Source organism: Lutra lutra, chromosome 9 (genome assembly GCF_902655055.1).
Source record: "Lutra lutra chromosome 9, mLutLut1.2, whole genome shotgun sequence".
Taxonomy (NCBI): Eukaryota; Metazoa; Chordata; class Mammalia; order Carnivora; family Mustelidae; genus Lutra; species Lutra lutra.
The window spans coordinates 118,762,656-118,782,401 of NC_062286.1; the positions used below are offsets into that span (position 1 = coordinate 118,762,656).

The window sequence follows — 19,746 nt, forward strand, 5'->3', positions numbered from 1 at the left end:
CCATCCCAGGCCTGTTCTGTCTCTGAAGCCAAGGCACATCACCACCAAAGTCTTCTGTAAAATGAGGATAATATATCCTCCACCCAATGTCATGTGGTGAAGCAATTTGCCCTAAATCCCACAATCCTACACCTGGTAAGAGGTGGAGGGCTTCAGACACTATTCTTGTAACTGTAACACGTGCAGCCTCTCACAGGAGGCAGTGAGCACCTCTACCGGGGAAGACTATATCCGGGCAGGAAAAACTGTACATCCAGCATCCTTGGGTACTGTGGTTGTGTGGCCTTGGGCCACTTGACATCTTGGACTCTTCATTTCTTGCTCTATACTATGAGGAGAAGCATGTCTCCTCTCTGAAACTTACTGGCCCCATCTATAGAATAGACTACATGAGTTCTGTAGCCACCATAGACCCAAGCTCTGGGGAGACCCTCTCAGAGAATGACCCCACAGCTGACCCTCTCTGTCTGCTCCCCCACAGGTACCTGACCCAAGATGCTAAAGGTCTCCGGCTTCTTCATTCTCCTCTGTGGGCTGCTCGCTTCATCCTCTGCTCAAGAGGCCCTATCCAGAGCTTCTTTCCAGATCACCAATGGTGAGACTGTCCTGCCTTCGGTCACACCTGGCCTTGTCAGAACCATATGCCTCTCCTAAAAGTCTAGACCATGAGCCATTGTAGGTTAAGTTCTAATTAGCATCATGCCTGGGACTGAGTTATCATGATGAATCATTAGCTGCTCTGATCATCACAACATTACTATATTTAATACTGTTCTCCCAAGATTCCCCTCTTTCCTGTCTCCTTGCCCTGGTCTATTTATTAAAACCCACCATCAAAAGGCCCAGCCCCACCTGGACTGGCCCCTGCTCACCTCTCCTACCACTCCCCATTCACTGGCTCCCCTCCTGCCACAGTAGCCTCCTCAACACATTGAGCACACCCCAGGACCTTAACATTTGCTGTTCCCTCTGCCTGGAACATTCTTCCACTAACTATCAACATGGCTCCCTCCCTTCCTTCAAGTCTCTGCTAAAATGTTGCCTTTGCAGAAAACATTCCTTGACATCCTTGCATGAATTATTGCCCTCACCCAATACTCTCAATTCCTCAGTCTGTCTTTTATTTTCCCTCATGATATAAAGAGCTTCACAGGATGCATGGTATGGCTGTGGTGGTTAAAATAATGAAATGTTTTTTCTAAATTCCCTGGGAAGTATCCCTTGCTCAGAGACTCCCCAAATGATGCCCCTTATCACCCCAACCATCTCACCTTCCACCCCAGGACTCCAGCTTCCTCACCAAGAAAAATCTAATGAGTCAATACTTGGCAGAGCTCAGGAGCCACAGGACCTGGCTAAGAGCTATGGTTGATGTCCTTTCTGATTGGTTGGTGCCCCTGCCCAGTGGGTTCTTGAATATTTTGAAACCAGCCCCTTCATAGCACTTATCTGCACTTGACTCATGCATGTCCCTTTATTCGCTACTTTATCATCTCTCTTCCCTCATCCCCACCAGAATGCCAGCTCCACGAGGGCAAAGAGTGCTGCCTGTTCTCACAGGTGCAGCCTGGCATGGCCCTAGCACACAGTAGGCCTCTACAAATATTTGCTGAATATTGTGCCTGGGACTTGGCCCAACACCAAGCAGGCCAGGAAAACTAGGTGAATGAGGAGTAAGATCCACATGTGGGACATGCTCAGAGGTCAAGGCTGCATCTGAGAATCTTTGGCATCTAAATGTCTAATGTTGGGGTTTGGGGGGTGGATATGTTTTTCAGCTTTGACACGAGGACTCCCTGGTACGAACATTCTCTCTGCCCTGCAGACAATTGACTTCCAGGGGTCACTGAAGAATGTATTCAGCCTTGCAAGAGGAAACCACATCCTGGGCGGCCTGCTCACCAACGGAGATACTCATTTTATGTGAGTGGTCTCAGATCAGAACCCCCCACGTCCAGACTGTCCTGGTTTGTTGGTTTATGAGCATCCTCCTGGCACTTTCTTGACTCAACAGAAGCCCTTTCCTCAACTAACAGCCCTTCCCACTCCAATGGGCTAAGACCCACTGGTGGAGAGAAATTCCTACTGGGGGTAGAGACAGAAGCTAGGGAGATGCTGAAGACAGTTTCAGTCATTTTTTTCTGGGAAGAGAATGGCTGCTCACTTCCAGTCTCTTCCCCTCTCTGAGACTCAACTCCTGCCCCGTTACATGGGAAACTATAGCATCTGACCCCATTGGATTGTCATAAATATTAAGTGAAATAACACATAAAACATGCTTACACAGCTCCCTGCCCTCACTAAGTCCCCAGTCAACAGTACCAGTTAGGACAACCTCTGTTGTAACAATGTGGCAATCACAAAAATTGATGCCACCTGACCACCAGAGCTTAGAAGACCCAGGTCCCTCTTCTTAGTATGTTCAAAACTGCAGCTGATTCCCACCCCCTTCTCGCCCCCCACACCCATCCCAGCCTGCTCCTCCCCAGCCCAGCCGATCTTAGATAATGAAACTCCACCCGTCCAGTCCCTCTGATCTAAAATCCTGACACCATCCAATGCCCCTCTCTTCACTCACTCCCCCAGGCAGCCTCTCCACACACCCTGTCAACCAGGCATCTGACCATTTTCTCCACCTCCTCTGGTCTGAACCACCATCATCTCCCTCTGAGTAATGGTCCCAGGTCCCCTTGCTTCCACTGCAAGCCCCCTCCTACTCCATTCTGTTCCATCCATATTCAGAAGCCTCATTCTAAGAAGTCAGCCAGACACTGTAACTCTCTTGCTCAAACCCTCCAATGTCTTCAAGTTGCTCAGAACCAAACCCAGAGGTCTTACCATGGGCCCACAGGCCCCCTGCGACCCAGCCCAGATTGCCCTCTCCCCTCCCCCCTACCCACCTGCCACACTGAGCCCATTGCTGTTCCAGCTTCAGGGCCTATGCACTTACTCTGTCTTCTGCCTGGCCCTTTCTTCTTCCCCTGGCTATCCTCATGACCCTAACTTCATTCATGACCCTGCCCCCAGCGTCACCTGCTGTGAGAAGCCTTCCCTGACGCTCTAAAATATCACTCCTCCCAGTGTCATCCTCTTCACCTGATCCCGCTAGGCTTTTTCTTCACTGCACCCATCACCTGACACATGTTGTATGCATTCGCTTACAGCGTTTATTGTTTTACACATATATGCTCTGCCCAAGCTGTCTATAGCTTTCTGTCTTCTACTCATTATTTATTCACTCATTTATTCCAGCCTGCTTGGTGTTGGCCAAAGAGCTAAACATGACCATTCTGTGATGCATTAAGGCAACAGGTCCTTTTTGCTCAGGACCAGATTCCCTGAGCTTAACAGTTATGCAATAAATTACATGATTAATGAGTCAGTAACCATCTTTGCATACGTTCAGCTTCTGCTCTGCGGGGGACCTGCCTTTGCACAGTGTGGGGTCCCCCTACAGCTAGAGTCATAACCTTCCCTGTTGCGCTGTTTTTTCACCCAGGGTACAGATCACAGACTTTCGACTCCTCCAGGTCTACCTTGAGAACTCCCCTAATTTCAAGGGGGTTGAGTTATGGATACCATTGGCATTTTCCATACAAATAAAGTAAGTAACACTTTGTACTGTTCCATCCACATTCGCACTGATGTGTGGGTGTGGGAAGCAGCCACAACTAAAGGGTGTCCAGTGGAAGTCTCATTGTGTGGTTGGGGCAAACACACCCTCCATCTCTGGGCCTGGGCCACTCTCTATGGTCGGTTTAGAGCATAGGAACACTTGAATGCCTCCAAGCTGGGGCCTCCCTAGGAAAAACAGAGCAGGCTGAGCCAGTCTCCTCTCTGCTTTATACAGAGAGCCCCACCCTCATTTATTTGGATTTCCTGAACCCACTCCCCTCAGACTGAACACAACTTAAGACAACGACACAGAATCTGCTCTAGACCCCAATGGCCCTTGGCACCATTGCCGAGAGATTGTGCACAGATGTGTTTTGTTTGGTCTGTACAGTGTATCTTCAGGGAGAACAGGCCTTCTTCGTTCATCCCAGCTGTCACCCCCTTTCTGTAAAACCAGTCCCTGGTCTCCCTTATCCATTTCCAACTCAAGCCTGGCCCTGGAGGCAATGGCATTTGTGACCTCAAGAAGAGTACTTTCCAACAAAGTCACAGTTTCTCAGATTTGATAGGATTCTATACTTAGAATCAACCATTTCCTTTCTAACTGTCCCCGGAGCCAGAAATAGCGGGTATCAGTTAAACGCCCTGAACACAGACCTGCCTGGCTTCCAACTGGCTGGATGCACGACTTGGAGAAAGCCATCCCCATTCACCTGAATCATCTCTTTTGAGAAATGAGGAAATGATCTTTACAGGGTAATTTCGAGGGTCTGTGCAAACATGTGAGAACACTCATTCTGGAAACAAATGGGAGGAAAGTAAGCTCTGTTGCTCTCTCCCACCAGCCTTTGTTCTTCCCTCCCACAGGTTTCTGGCTCTTAATCCCTATATATTCCATGTACGGACAGATATGATAGTCCAGCTTTATTTGGAGAAGGGTGTAGACAGCAAATACCGACTTGCCTTTGGACATTGCAGGATTGCCCCTGACACTGTATGGATCCAGTCCGAAAATCTGTAAGTTCTCCTTGTTTCTCTCTCTCTGCATCCCACTGGTTGGGACGGAGCCCCAATGAGGCTTCACCAGAAAGACCTCACCAGCAAAACAATCCCTTCTCCAATGAGCCTTTTGTGCACATGGGGATGTGTGTCTTACAAAAAGAACTTCATGTCATTTTAAATTTCTGTTTAATATGAAAATTGTATTTTCACGGACATGAAAAGAGATTCACTGAATAGTATCGAGGACAAACAAAGCAGGCTCATTCCATTATTGGCTGACATTTAGGTTATTTCTGAATTTTTTGCTACTGTAAGTAATCCTGAACATTTTGGTGCAGGAAATTATAGATTCCTAAGATTACTGAAAGAGTATAAACAGTTTTATGACTTTTAAACTTGAAGGTATGTCATAGTTTTAAGGCATTCCAAATCCCTTATCAAATACCATAGAACTGACATAGAATTTTCGCTGGCATTGGTCAAATTTTACCCCATAGTCAATCTGGACGAATTATTCTCATTTTTACAACTTCTCTCTTCAGTAAGGATTTTCAGCAGAAAATCCCATAGATGCCATTCTCTTGACTACCAATAGAACAAGGATTTCACCATCTGTTTATTGGTCTGTGACACCTTCTCTTCAGAGTAACTGTTTTCAGAGGTTTGCCCTTTTACTAAGTGTTATCTTCTAAATTTATAATCTCTTTTTTACAATCTTCTTTTATAAGATTTTTTTTAAAATTTAGGCTCATGTCCATGATTAACTGAACCCAACAGTCATCACCAACCTATTATACACTGGGTCTTTCTCATTTGTTAATTCTTTTGATTCATCTCCCAGTTGCTCACTCGATCAAGAGAGATCTGAGTGTGAAATCTTTTCTGAGCTCTTAGACCTCTGGTGATGTCCTCCTGTCCTGTTCCAGATAACTAAACCCTTGATTCACAACCATTTCCCCCAGGGGAAATTCTGTCAATGTGGCTCTGTGCCCTTTGAGATGTTGAAGAAAACTAGTCTTTCCTTTGAGGGACATCTGAGTTCTCAGGCGGGAGGTGGTAGATTAACTGATTTATATATAAAGCAAACACTTTGCCTGAGAATGAGATTTACCCTTACCTATAAGGATTATGGACTGAGTCAGGAATCTGAAGACATACTATATTGCTATTTCCCTGCTTCCTTCTCCTCTCCCCCCAACAGAAGAATGACATCACAATACTCCTTCCATGAAGGCATGACCATAGGGCTAAGGAAAAAAGTTTTGTTGGAGTATTAGATAATGACAGTGATGAGGTTTTGGAATATAGATGAGGTTCAGTGGGGTGGAATCCGGAGCGCACAACCGAGAAAGAATTCTTGAGATGTCTTTGGTGCAAAATGGTAGTTTATTAAAGCATGGGGACAGGACCCGTGGGCAGAAAGAGCTGCTGCACCGGGGTTGTTCAGCGTGGCTGATTATATACTGTGGGGTTAGGGGAGGTAAGGCAAAAGGGAGGTACTTTCATATGTTAAAAACTCACAGGATACTGGAACACTTGCCATTGTCAAGTGAAGGTTGTTTTTCCTTCTAATAAGGCAGTAACAGTAAGATAGTTGGGATCTTCCTGGACAAACAGTATATTCTGCCTGCTTCAAGTACCTATCTATGGGCTGCAGATTATAAGGACCTTTAATTGTATCTACATTTCCTTCTGAAAGCTAGGTTATTGACAGAAATGGTTTGTATATTGCTAAGACATTTGTAAACTAATGGAGACTCATGTCCTGCAGGATTGTGATCTCTATAAATCAACTATTTGTTTTTTCCTTTCCTTAGCTTTAGGGCAGCCAGGAGTGCATGAGGAATGTCACATATATCCCGTGTGGGGAGGTGTGTTGTGGGGTGTCAGCTCTGCTTTGTCCTAACCGTGCCTTCTGTTCCCTCATCAAGGGGAACAGGAAAGTGCCAGAAAGAGAGTGATCAGGACCTAAAAGGGTGATAGAAGCTGAAGAAGGGATTCCAGAAGAGAGAACAAAATAGGCAAGGAGAAGGGAGGTCATGGGGAACAATGATGAGGGCAGGGTGATTTCAATTGGAAGATTAATTTTATGGAGCCCTAAGAGGTAGGTTGCAGTGGAAGGGCAAGTCTGGGTCATGGAATGCCCTGGAAACAGGAGGCTTAAATAATGTGGGGTCAGCTAAGCACATAAGAGACGTAAATAAAGGAGAGTTTGGGAGAATTTAATCTGTTCTGCTTTCATTCTTCATTTAGCGTCACCCCAATGAAAAAAATTATTGTGGAAAACGTAGAGAGAGTCCTGGGAGACCTGATAATCCATAATTTGGAAGCAAAAGTAAGTATACAAACTCAGACTACTTCAGTTTTTTAGTCTGAGACCTAGAGTTTGGTGGACTACATCTTCTTAATCAATTGGAAGGAAATCGGGACACCCGGGTGGCTCAGTTAAGTGTCTATCTTTGGCTCAGGTCATGATCTCAGGGGTCCTGGGAGCCAGCCCCACATTGGGTTCCCTGCTCAGTGGGGAGTCTGCTTCTCCTTCACCCTCTGCCCCTTCCCAAATTTAAAGATTTTAAATAAAATCTTTAAAAAGGACATCTTCCAGGAAGGAGAGTTGGGGAGAGCGGAAGTGGCGTTTATCAAGCTCTCACTGTGCAACCAGCACTAGTAAAGTGCTTTACAGGTATTATTTAATACTTAAAGTCAAAATCGGTGTCTGGGTGATGAGATAAGCTGATAAGACTCTCCAAGACTCCATTTATTATCTCTAAAATAAGTATAAGTAATCATAAAATGAACAGCTAATATTCATTAAGCACAAAGGCACTGTGCTAAGGATCTTTCATGAATTTTCTTATCCTCCAAACAATCTCATATTCTAAATAACAGTATGATGTCCATTTTCCACATTTAAGAAAAAGTTCCAGAGATGGCCAATGACTTACCTAAGTCACAGAGCTGCCACATAGCTCAGCTGACATGTGACCCCAGGCAGTCTGTTCCCCCAATCCCCTGCTTGGTTGTTCCCTAATATAGATTGTCTTAGAAGGAGAACTTGCCTTGACTGCTCCCTGAATATTCACACTCCATTGGTGGAACCCTCGTCCTGACCCTTGCATACTTTCTTGTCTTTCAGATGTGTCCCTTCATTAATTCATGTCTTTATAACTTGAATCCGCAAGTGACTAACGAACTAATTAGTAAGTGCTGGTGGTGAGAAGACCAAGGAAGACCCCAAGAGAAAGCTCAGACTCCTCCCTCACTTTTATCTCCTCTCCCCTAACACTTCTCTCAGACAAAACATCCAATCCTCAACGAGGCAGAATGGTTCCTGCTAACTCACTCCTCGTAAACTCAGCTGCTGCTTACTGAGGGAGTCCCAGGTCCCATGCCCAGGGTCAAGCACGCCACCTGCACTGACCATTGAAATCCTCCATCACTAGCCAAATACTTGGTGGTTTCAATTCCATTCTGGCCCCAAAAGCCTAGAGAAGCTGAGCTATAAATGGGAGCTTCTCTGGGGAAGAAAAGCTGCCTGATTTCTCCTTTATCGTTCTAGATTGGATGTTACATAATGAGCAGAAAATTGGCCTGGTTTTAGCCCAAAGACTGCCTCCTTCTAGTAAACTCTACCTCCAGCACCCAAAGTTTCCAGGTCTGCCAGAAGCCAAGCAGGCAGCTGAGGCTCCCAATGGGAATCTGAAAACCAGTAGAATTTCTGGGCTGAAAGGACTATTCCTCCGTTAACTAAAGACTCATTCATCCCACCAAGTGTTAGCTGCTGGAGTTTCTAAAGTTCCTTTAAATTATCTCTCCCAGCAAGCAGTTTTCTGGCCTCTGCTTGCATACCTCCACTGACACGGAGCTCACTACTGATGAAGTAGGAAGCTTGAGGCAATTAATCTGAATGAGTCCTAAAGCTCTCAAAATGCGGTCCCCAGATTCACCCAAAGTAAATGTCAGTGGGGCAGCTTGACCAATACCCTCACTCCACTGATACTGGGCCACCATTCTGGAGACATGGCTAGGCAAATGGGGATCAGCTGCTGTAATGCCATCTTCCTCCACAGTCTCGTTTCAGTGTATAGTTCTTAAGTTACTAGCTTGGGAGGGAGCAGTTGTTCCCAATTTACAGTTGAGGAAACCAAGGCCCAGAACTGTCAGTGAAGTGATCAAAGATGCCCCGGACTAAGTAGAGCCTCCAGCCCCACCCCCATGTCCCCAAGGGTTTGGTTCATTCCCTGACCCTGCTCTGCCCCTGTCTGGAGCAGGAGAAAACTCCTTTGGCCTCTCGGGTCCTCCTTCACTCCCACTGTCTCATGGTATCTGTTTTGCCTTTTAGGTCTGCTGATGGAGCAGGGCAGGTTCCAAGCCACCACCCAAATGCCCTCGAAGTAAAGGAGCCACTGTTGCACAAGTCCGGTGAGAGATCAGAGCATATTTCCATTCCTTAGTGACGGCACTTGGCCTTTAGGGTCGTTATAGATGGGCCATTCACTCATTCGTAAAATTTCAGTTAAGCTTCTACTATGTGCTAACTGCTAGGGATACGGCCATGAACAACACAAGACTCTGTTCTCTTGGCATTTCTATTCTAGTTGAATGTACTGATAATGAACTAGGAAACAAGTGCAGAGTCAATTAAATTCCAGAGGATGGTGGGTACTATAAAGGATACCAAGTAGAGTCTGAGAGAATGACAGGGGCAGGGAGGGGCAGAGAGTAGAGGCAGACAGAAGGCTCTGTGAGATCTTTCAGCTGAGCCATGAACGGTAAGGCAGGAGTTGTGCCAAGACTGAGGGGAAGAACATCACAGACAGGAGGAGGAGCATGTGCAAAAGCCTCGAAGCAGGAATGAGTTTTCCTTTCGGGAGCAAGAAAGGAGAGCAGTGTGACTGGGATGTGGAAGGGGCTCAGTCAGAGGAGGCATCTTTCTGTAAAAAGAGTTTTATTCATGTATCGTGTATTTATTTGCAACTATTCTATGTTGAACACACACTTGCTCAAGTGTCACCATCTCAGGTCTCTCAAAAAAAGCCAGGGTGCCTGGGTGGCTCAGTGGGTTAAGCCTCTGCCTTTGGCTCAGGTCATGATCTCAGGGTCCTGGGATTGAGCCCTACATCAGGCTCTCTGCTCAGCAGGGAGCCTGCTTTCCCCTCTCTCTGTGCCTGCCTCTCTGCCTACTTGTGATCTCTCTCTCTCTCTCTCTCTGTCAAAGAAATAAATAAAATCTTTTTAAAAAAAAAGCATATCTGCCACTCTCTTCCCTCCTTATTTTTCTTTGCAAAATTCATTATTATCTGACTTTTTACAACACTGTTTCTTTTCTGTCTCTAGTACTAGAATATTTATTTCATGCAAGCAAGGACTTTTTCTTATTCCCTGTTGTATCCCAGGTGCCAGCATTACAAAAATGAATTAGACATAGCCCTAAGAGCCCCCAGCCTAGTAAAGGATAAGATAAATAAATAGGCAATTTCAGATGTAGTTAAGTATTCTGGCTGGGAGTTTGTGGAGGTAGAGAGGCAAGATCCAGCAATATCGCCTGGGGTCTTCCACAAGGGCTTCAAGAGGATGCAGGACTTAAACTGGATGTTGAAGAATGGTTAAGAGTTTCTTTATAGGAAAAAAAATTAAAAGCAGAGGATACGGCGCACCTGGGTGGTTCAGAGGGTTAAGCCTCTGCCTTCAGCTAAGGTCATGGTCTCAGGGTCCTGGGATTGAGCCCTGCATCAGGCTCTCAGCTCAGCAGGGAGCCTGCTTCCCCCTCTCCCTCTGCCTGCCTCTCTGCCTGCTTGTGATCTCTCTCTCTCTCTCTGTGTCAAATAAATAAATAAAATCTTAAAAAAAAAAAAGCAGAGGATACATGATGTGCAAATATACAGGAGCAGGAAAGGACCTGATGCTCTGAACAATGGGGCAGAAGCTCTAAGTGACTAGTCATAGGAGTCATGGAAGATGGAGGCATGAGTGGTAAGAATAAGTTTGTCGTGAACTATACACATGCTTTCTGAGAACAAGGGTTCATGTGATGGGTCGAGCCACCAAGAACAAGGTGCAGTACATAAAGGGAACTTAAGAAATTGAATGGCCAACACTATAATTGAATCTATATCTTTGGGTTGATAGCTTAGTTACATAAGATTCTAAACTAATGTTGTCCAATAGAAATATAACACAAAATACACATGTAACTTGGAATTTTCTAGTGATGAAATTTTTAAAAGGAAAAGGAAACAGATTGTATTTAGCAATATATTTCATTTGTCAAGTATACTCAAAATATCATCATGTCAACATTTAATCAATATAAAATTTTAATGAAATATTTTATCTTCTTTTTTTTGTGCTAAGTCTCGATATCTAACGTGTATTTCATACTTACAGAACATTTCAATTTGGACCAGCTGCAGTTTAAGTGCTCAACATCCACATATGGCTAGTGGCTGCCATACTGGACAATGCAGTTCTAACCAGCTGCAGCACTCTGAAAAGCCTAGAGCATCTCATTATATACCCACCAATACATCTAGGCTGCCACCTGTCACAGCAGCTCCAAACCATGCCATATTCAGTCTACAGGTATAATTGGTTCAACCTAGAAAGTATTTTGTTTTTTTTTTAAGATTTTATTTATTTAAAAAAAATTTATTTATTTGACAGAGAGAGATCGCTTCTCGGCCTTTTGGCTAAGATCAAGTGTATTTGACAGAGAGAGAGCACAAGCAGGTAGGGTGGCAGGCAGAGGGAGAGAGAGAAGCAGGCTCCCCGCCAAGCAAGGAGCCTGATGTGGGACTCAATCCCAGGACCCTGGGATCATGAACTGAGCCAAAGGCAGCCACTTAACTGACTGAGCCACCCAGGTGTCCCTAGAAAGTATTTTGTAAATGTGACTCTGTTGCCAATATTAAAAATAGGAAATATGTCTTTTGATCAAGCAGGACAACTGGCAGTATTTTAAATCCTTGTGTCCTAAAGTAAGTCAAGGTGAGAAGGAAGATCTATCTCAGTTGATGACAGACAGTACAAGGAACAGAATTTTTTATCCAGGGATAGGCAATCATGGATGTCCAGACTGGAATATGGTTCAGCACCATGGATAGTGGACAGCAGTCCAAGGAAGAGGAAGAGGCTTTCTGCTCTGGTTGACACCTCCTTAAAAGGGGTATGAGGTTGACTAATACCTTTATTATATCACACAGAATCAGGTCCCGCTTGCTGATCTCTCCTCCTTGGAATGTCCTCCACACTTCAGATCATCACCTATATAGATGCTCATGTTGATTATTCAGCCGCTGCCTGGAATTTCTTTACCCACCCTGGACTCCAAGGATCCCCTGCTTCTTTGGATATGGAGGCTATTTCCCTGTAACTCCTCACCAGAATCCATGTGCTGATTCTCTGTAATCTCTTCACAATAAACTTATTTTTTGCAGCTCTGAACTGTGGGCTGTCCTGCCTCCATAGTGCCATGTGGGGCAGGGGCAAAGATAGCCAGAGATGGCATTACGGCTGATCATGATGACAAAAATTCGCAGAGTGGGGGAGGATCCTAGGTTAATTTAGCCTTTATCTCAGAAATACCTCAACATTATGGCCTGGAGAATCCCAAAAATTATAGAACAAGTCTTTCTGTCTTGTGTGAGATGGCTTCTAGATGATTCTGCTTGGGCCTCAATCTCCTACTGTGAAGTTAGAATTTTGGTCTCATCGATAGGTCCCTCCGGCAACTACAAAGTTGTGGTTTATGGAAGAAAACTTATCTCGGCCCTGGTAATCCCATTTTTCTTCCCTCTATCACCAAACTTCTCAAGAGAGATATTGCTATCCATTGTTTCTACTTCCTCACCTTAACCCAGTGCTCAATTTTGGGTAGTCTGGCTTATCTCCCCAACTCAAAATAACTTACTTTAGGTCATCAATGACTTCCTTCATGGCCCATACCAGTGAGCCCTATTCAGTGTTCATGTTGCTCAAGTCATTAGCAATCAACTTTGCATGACAACCCCAATCTACTCCTCACCTGCTTCTCCCCCTCTTTTTCTTCTTTATCACTACCTCGATTCATGCCTGGCACTCCTCTTTGCATACATACAGTACATCACTTACTCTTTTTAAATAAATTGTGTTGGTTATTAAGCTTTAATCTCTCGGTTACAAATCTTTATTTCTGTACTCTCTTTTGCAGTGTTGGGTCTGGGACTCTAAAAACCACCCACCTTCTTTACTGGCTTGCTCCTTTTTAGGATCCTTTACTAGAGGAAGATTGCAAGGCTGAAGGAGGAGAAAAGAAAACTCTTCTCTCCCATTTGCTTCCTCTTCCTTTAAGCATCACCCAGCAATGGTTTTTCACCTAATCAGGGAAAGTTGGTTTCAGATTTTGGTTTTTGGTTTTGGTTTTTGGTTTTGGTTTTGGTTTGGTTTTTTTAATGCTCCAAAATCAATTTATTATGTTCCTCAGAATACTGCACCAGCCAACAGGAGCCCCTTTCTCAGAAGCCTACTTGTTCCTGGCATTTCTCCTCCAAGACCCTTAAAACTCATCCCAACCACCCTTTGTTGCCACTAGACCCATAACTTGGCTCATATCTCCGCATGCTCTAAGGGGACAAGAACAAAGATAAAATAACTTACATACTCAATTACTTTTTGTTTTTGGGGGGGCTAATTTATAACAGCAGACATGGGGAATATGTGTAGCAATTATATGAAAAGGTTGGGGTTCAGGAACAGTCAAGAACGAATTCTTGAGATGTCTTCAGTGCAAAGAGGTGGTTTTATTAAAACGTGGGGACAGGACCCACAGGCAGTAAAAGCTACACTGGGGTTGTGAGGAGTGACTGATTATATACTTTCAAGTTGAAAGGGGTTAGGGATAGTGTTAAGTCTCTAGGGAATTTGAAAGCGAAGTTTCCAGGACATTGAGGGACTAGCTATTTTTAGGAAGAGGTCATTTACTACTGTCTAGTTAAACCCTAGTCACAAGACCCTTCAGATGTATATCAGTGGGCCATACATAAGCTTTGATGTGGGAAGCAAAGGCAGAAGAAAAATTATTAAATTTCCTTACTACCTATAGCCCATTGACAAGTCCTTGAAACAGAGAGTGAAATTCCTCTAGGGACTCAAACACCTCAATGTTAATACTTTGCTAAGGGCAAAAGGCAATCCTAGCCTGAGACCCCCCACCCCACACACACACCCTCCACCAAGATCCTGTTAAGTCTACTTAAACATATAAAATTCCTTTGGAAACTTCCTTTACCTCTAAACTCCCCAAGATATTTTTTAGCAATTATCCCCCAAGCATACGGCCCACCGATATACATCTGAAGGGTCTCATGACTAAGGTTTTATTAGATGGTAATAAATGACCTTTTCCCTACAACAGCTAGATCCCCCACCCCCACAGTCCTGGAAACCTTGCTTACAAAATTCCTTAGAGACTTAGGCTATCCCTAACCCCCCTCCCAACTTGAAAGTATATAATGGGCCACTCCTCATGAGCCCATTGCAGCTCTTTCTGCCCATGGGTGCTGTCCCTGTGCTTTAATAAAATCATGTTTTTGAACCAAAGGTGTCTCAAGAATTCTTTCTTGGCCGTGGGCTTAGAACCTTAACATCCTCTTTCCTACATCACTTGGAGGATGATGGCTAACATATATCTTGGGGGGTAGAGATAAAGGAAGTCTCCAAAGGGATTTTTATATGTTAAAGAAGATTTATTAGATCCTGGGGGTTAGGCTAATGTTAAGGTTGCCTTTGGCCTCTAGCAAAGTACGAACATCAAGGCAGCTAAACTCCTTGAGGAAGGTTACTCTGTCTGTCCCAAGTACTTGTCAAATGGGCTGTAAGTTATAAGGAAGTTTAATTATTTTTCTTTGCCTTTGTTCTCTGATGAGGAAGCAGAGGGCTAGCTGAAGACAAAGCACAAGCTGTCCCCTGCAACCTCCCCTCCCCCACTCCTGGGTGGGACAACTGTGACTTTCTTCCAGGAAGCTCCCAACTATCTTAATGTTAATATCTTGCTAGAGGGGAAAACAACCTTAACTTGACAATGGCAAGGTCTCTAGTATCTCACGTCCTCTCTAGCATTTGAAAGTCCTTTTGAAACCTCACTTTCCCTTAACTTCCCCAACTCTGGAGTCTGTAATCACCACTCCACACAACCCCCTGCTGCAGCTCTTTCTGCCCACCAGTCCTGCCCCCATGCTTGAATAAAACCATCATTTTGCACCAAAGATGTCTCAAGAATTCTTTCTCAGCCCTCAGCAACACACCTCACCCCACCAAACCTCACCAAACCTCATATTCCAAAACCACATCATTCTCCACATCAGCAACTGATTCTAAATATGTTAGACCAAAGATGATAGACTATAAACTGGGTTGCTTCTTAATTGATGGGTACCTTCATCAAAGATTCTGGACTTAATATTAGATCACACAGCTGAAAATGGCTTTGATAGCTTATTGTGTTGGTTACTAGAAAATAAACTCAAAATGGCCTTCATTCAATGAGTTTGAGAACTTTCCAAGTTCAATATAAGTAAGGAATCCAAAGGCTTAGGGAGGTTGAACTGTTGGCGTGGATTTATCTTTTGTAAACACATGTGCCCCAACCGTTACATTTCCTGAGGGGGTCCAAACAACAATCTCTTCAACTAAATCAACTAAAAAGTTGAAAAATACAGTAGGAGAGTATCCACATCCTTGAAAAGCTGTTTTTTATTACCTGGGAAATGCTGTCATTGAGAAGGACTCCGTGATTTTAATGGGGGAGGATGAGATATACCAGTAACAGAGCAAGTGGTAGAGCAAAACTGGCAGAAATGAGAGGGAATGCTTATTGTAATGGAGGGCAAGGATAAATGGTAATCAGAATATTTGGCAACTGCTAACTGATCACAGTTTCCCTAGGAAGGAAATAGATGGTCCTCCTACTAAATGATAATTGATCATGAGAATCTCCAGATTTGGAATCCAAAAACTTGACTTGGGTTGCCAAATGGAAAATCAGAGCTTTTCATCCAATTTCCAGTTAAAAGCCAGTTCAGGATCAGGAACCCCTTGATTGACGGGGAGCCAAGGGATCCTGCAACACTACCACAGCCTATACGCCAAGTCTTCCTTCAAGTCTTTCCCAAATTGGCCTGTTGACATTTATTAGAATCATGGTGCACTGTGGAAAAATACCCAGAAATTTTGGGGCTATGAGATACTGGCTCTGAATTTATGCTGTTTTCCAGGAACCCAAAATAGTTTTATGGTCCACCAAAGTGGGCTTATTGTTGGCAAATGATAAATGGAGTTTTGGCATGAGTTTGATTCAGAATGGGCCTGATAATTACATGGACCCATTCTGTGATTATTTTTCCAATTCTTTAATGTATAATTGGATGAGACATAATTAGCGACTGGCAGAATCCCCATTTGGCTCTCTGATCCATGAAGGGAGAGCTTTTGAGAGAAGAAAAGCCAAGTGGAAACTCCCAGAGCTTTCTCTTATAACACAATAATAAACCAAAGCAATCCTACATCACTGGGGGAAATTGGAGAGACAAAGGCCATAATTTTTAATTTGAGAGACAAAAGGATGCTGATACTTGTATCAGTCAGGATTAATGCAGAGGAGAGAAAGAGACAAGAGAGGGATTACAAGAAATTGATTTATGGGATTATGGGATTTCTTAAGCAGGGTCCAAAACTCATAGCTCAAGCCATGAGGAAGGGAGAATTAAGCACCAAAGCTGTCCACAGGAAATATTTTTTTTTCTCCTCTTTCTTTTTCCTCCTTCCCTCTCCTCTTCCTTCCTCTTCTCTGTGTTTCTCTGTCTCTCTCTACCCCTTTTTCCCTCTCTCCCCTCAGCCTTGCTTTTAAGTGCTCCCAAGTAATTGAATTAGTCCTACCTGGATTATCCAGGATAATCTCCCTTACATTAAGTCATCTCATTAAGGACTTTAATTATATCTGAAAACTCCTTTCAGATCAACACCTAGGTTAGCATCTGATGAAATAACAGGATTGTAGCCTACCCAAGCTGACACACTAGGGGAAAAAAAAACCACAATACTTATCCCATCCCCATTTAACAACACTGTTCACTGGCCTTAAAGCCAACCCAACCCCTGACACCAGGAATTCACTATTACCCCTGAAAATGTTTTCCCCCCTATTTCAAAATTTAGGGATCATAAGAATCAGCTTGCTTTTACTTGGCAATGCTATCAGGACACAATAGTTTTTCCCAGCACTACTGGTGCTTTCTACCATAACATAATTTATAAAAATCTTGATCATACTGACATCACAGAACATCACATATGTCCAATACATTGTTGACATTATGCTGATTAAACTCAATGAGCAGGAATTAACAAGCATTTAAAGGAATTTGTAAAATACACATGAGGAAGAAGGTGAGATACAATCTCATAAAAGCCCAGGTCCCCAGCACTTTGATGAAGTTTCTGCAGAACAAAAAGGCACAAAGCTTCATGGTCCATTTTAATTTTTAAGGTAATACGTACCACAATTAAAAGTGTTATTCTGACGCATTTACTGAGCAACTCTTAAGGAACCAGTTTGAGTACGAATCAGAACGAGGACAGGCTCTCTAGAAAGCAGCACAAGTTTCCCTACCACTATGTCCTTCTATGACCTAGGTAGAACCCATTATACTTTCAGAGTACCTATGGCAAATGAGGATGTTTATGGATGCTCTGGCAAGCTCTAATAAGAGAAACACAGCACAGATCTCTAGGGCATTGGAGAAAAGCCCTATCCTGGTCTGCAGATAACCATTTTAATTTTGAGAAACAGCTCCTGTCTTGCTACTGAGTCCTAGTAAAGATGAGTATCTAACCATGGGGCATCAAAAAACCATGCAATCTGAGATGTCCTTCATGGCCCACATATCAAGTTTCTTAATAGGCTGTATTACACTGATTTTCAAATGCTAAACTAAACTTGATTTCTTGAGATAAACCCCCACTTAATCAAGATGTATTATCCTTTGTATACATTTAAGTCTGTATTGAAGTCACTTAGATGCCATTGAGGATTTTGGTCACTAGGTTCATGATAAATTGCTCTGTAGTATTGATCCTAGTCTGGGTTTTATATTAGGGTAAGGCTGGCTTCATTGAAGGACTTGGTAAGTATTCTCTCCCCTTCAATTTTCTGGAATAGCATGGGTATAATATGGTGTTTGGTGACGAAGCAATCTAGGTCTAGAGTTTTCTGTGCACTGAGGTTTTTATCTACAAATTCAGTATCTTTAATAGATACAGGGCTTTTCAGGTTATCTGTTTCTTCTGGAGAAGCTTTGGTAGTTTGTGTCTTTTAAGGAATTTGTTCCTTTTATCTAAGTTGTAGAAATTAATTGGCATAAAGTCATTCATAATATTTCCTTATTATTATCATGAGAATAATAAGGAAATATTATGAATTCTTATAATACCTGTAAAGTCTGTAATGCTATCACCCCCTCATTCCTGATACTGGTCATTTGTGTCTTCTCCCTCTTTTTCTGAATCTACCTGACTAGAGTTTTATCAACCGTATTAATCTTCTAAAAGAACTGGCTTCTGACTTCATTGGTTTTCTTTAATGTTTTTCAGTTTTTATCTCATTAATTTTTATTCTAATCTTTATTACTTCCTTGTTTTGTTTTTATTTATTTTTTTAAAGATTTATTTATGAGAGAGAGACCACACACACGAGCAGGGTGAGGGGCAGAGAGAGGGAGAGAGACCCTCAAGCAGGCTCTGTGCTATGCACAGAGCCCGACAAGGCACTCTATCCCAGGACCGAGATCAAGACCTGATCCAAACCAAGAGTCAGACGCCCAAAGGACTGAGCCACCCAGGTGCCCCGCTTGCTTTGTTTTCAGTTTACTTCTCCTGTTCAAGCTTCTTATGATGGATGCTGAGGTCTGATGCGCACTTTAAGGAGAAGGACTCAAGCACATTTCCTCCTCGCCACTGGATGACATTCAAGGCAAGTGTGGCTCTGAATAGGTGGTCATTGTGAATGGCATGCCTCCCTCATTTTCTCCTGAGAACATCTCCGCTTGGAGGGACCCTGGGCTTGTCAGGGGCCAGTTCCCACCCCATAGTGGTTCAGAGAGTTCATGGTTATGGTGAGACCTGCAGTCTTCACTCCCCCTGGTGGATCAATGCCAGCTCATTGAAAATCTATGGTAATTGCCATGCATGCCCCATGAGTCTTTAGTGGCCTCTCTGGAATATGAGAGGAAATGGCCACTGAACAAGACAGGCTCACAGAGCTCAGGGTGAAGGGCAAGGGCCGTGGGTGAATTTATCTAGATGATATACAGGCCACAGAGCCAGATAGCCCGAGTTGGAATCCTGGCTCCACGCTTACCAGCTGTGTGTCCTTGGGCAAGTAACTCCATCTCTCTGTGTCTCAGGCTTTGCATCTGTGAAGTTCGGCAATAACAACACGGCCCTCCAGGGCTATTGGATTAATGAAATCAATTTACAAGGAATGCTTGGAGCAGAGCCTGGCACAGAGTTGGGGCTCAACACGAGTCCGCTGTTGCTCTTCCTGCCTCTCCTTGCAATGCCTGTGGGGGCCGTGGGATCGTGCTGGGGAGCAGAGTCGGGTGTGGGAGGAGGAGGTAGATGGGGACGGAGTGACGGCTCCTCTGATCTCCCTTCTGTGGGTGTGGCTGCCTTGTTCCTGCCCCAGCCCCACCTGTCCTGCTGGTGACTTCAGGGATTTTATTCAACTTCTCTGTGCCTCTGCAAAGGGAGGCCAATTATAATAGGATCTCCCTCAAAGAGCTGTGTGGAGGATTAAAGAATCCATTACAAGTAAAGCACTGCGACTGCCCTCTGAGCACAGTCAGCCCTCAACAAATGTGGCCTGGCACCATCTTCCTACTTCAGCTACATGGCTCTCAGGCACCCCGTGCAGCAGACTCACCCAGAAGCTCAGTTCCAGCTCCCTCCTCCATAGACAGACTTAATTGCTCAGGGGTGGCCCAGGAATCTGCATTTCTACAAGCCCCACTTGTCCTCCTGAAAACACTGCAAGGTACCCAGAAACTCCAGCTTTTCCACATTCCCTTCCCTGCTTCAGGCCACACCAGAGCTAGAACC

The 19,746-nt window shown here is 44.1% G+C and overlaps 1 protein-coding gene across 1 annotated transcript; it reads left to right on the forward strand.

Annotated features, from left to right (window-relative positions):
- Positions 1 to 495: 495 nt before the first annotated feature.
- On the forward strand, positions 496 to 9,015 carry LOC125108423 (latherin-like). The gene is made up of 7 exons (XM_047744203.1): positions 496 to 595; positions 1,779 to 1,923; positions 3,500 to 3,604; positions 4,483 to 4,632; positions 6,871 to 6,952; positions 7,754 to 7,817; positions 8,960 to 9,015. The coding sequence occupies exons 1-7, from the start codon at positions 496 to 498 to the stop codon at positions 9,013 to 9,015; spliced, it is 702 nt and encodes a 233-aa protein (XP_047600159.1).
- Positions 9,016 to 19,746: the final 10,731 nt, after the last annotated feature.

Excerpts from the sequence above, each read along its gene's own strand:
- LOC125108423 (XM_047744203.1), top strand. The coding sequence starts at position 496 with ATGCTAAAGGTCTCCGGCTTCTTCATTCTCCTCTGTGGGCTGCTCGCT. Across the intron at positions 596-1,778 it reads TTCTTTCCAGATCACCAATG|CTTTGACACGAGGACTCCCT; the intron begins GTGAGACTGTCC and ends TATGTTTTTCAG. Across the intron at positions 7,818-8,959 it reads AGTGACTAACGAACTAATTA|GTCTGCTGATGGAGCAGGGC; the intron begins GTAAGTGCTGGT and ends TTTGCCTTTTAG.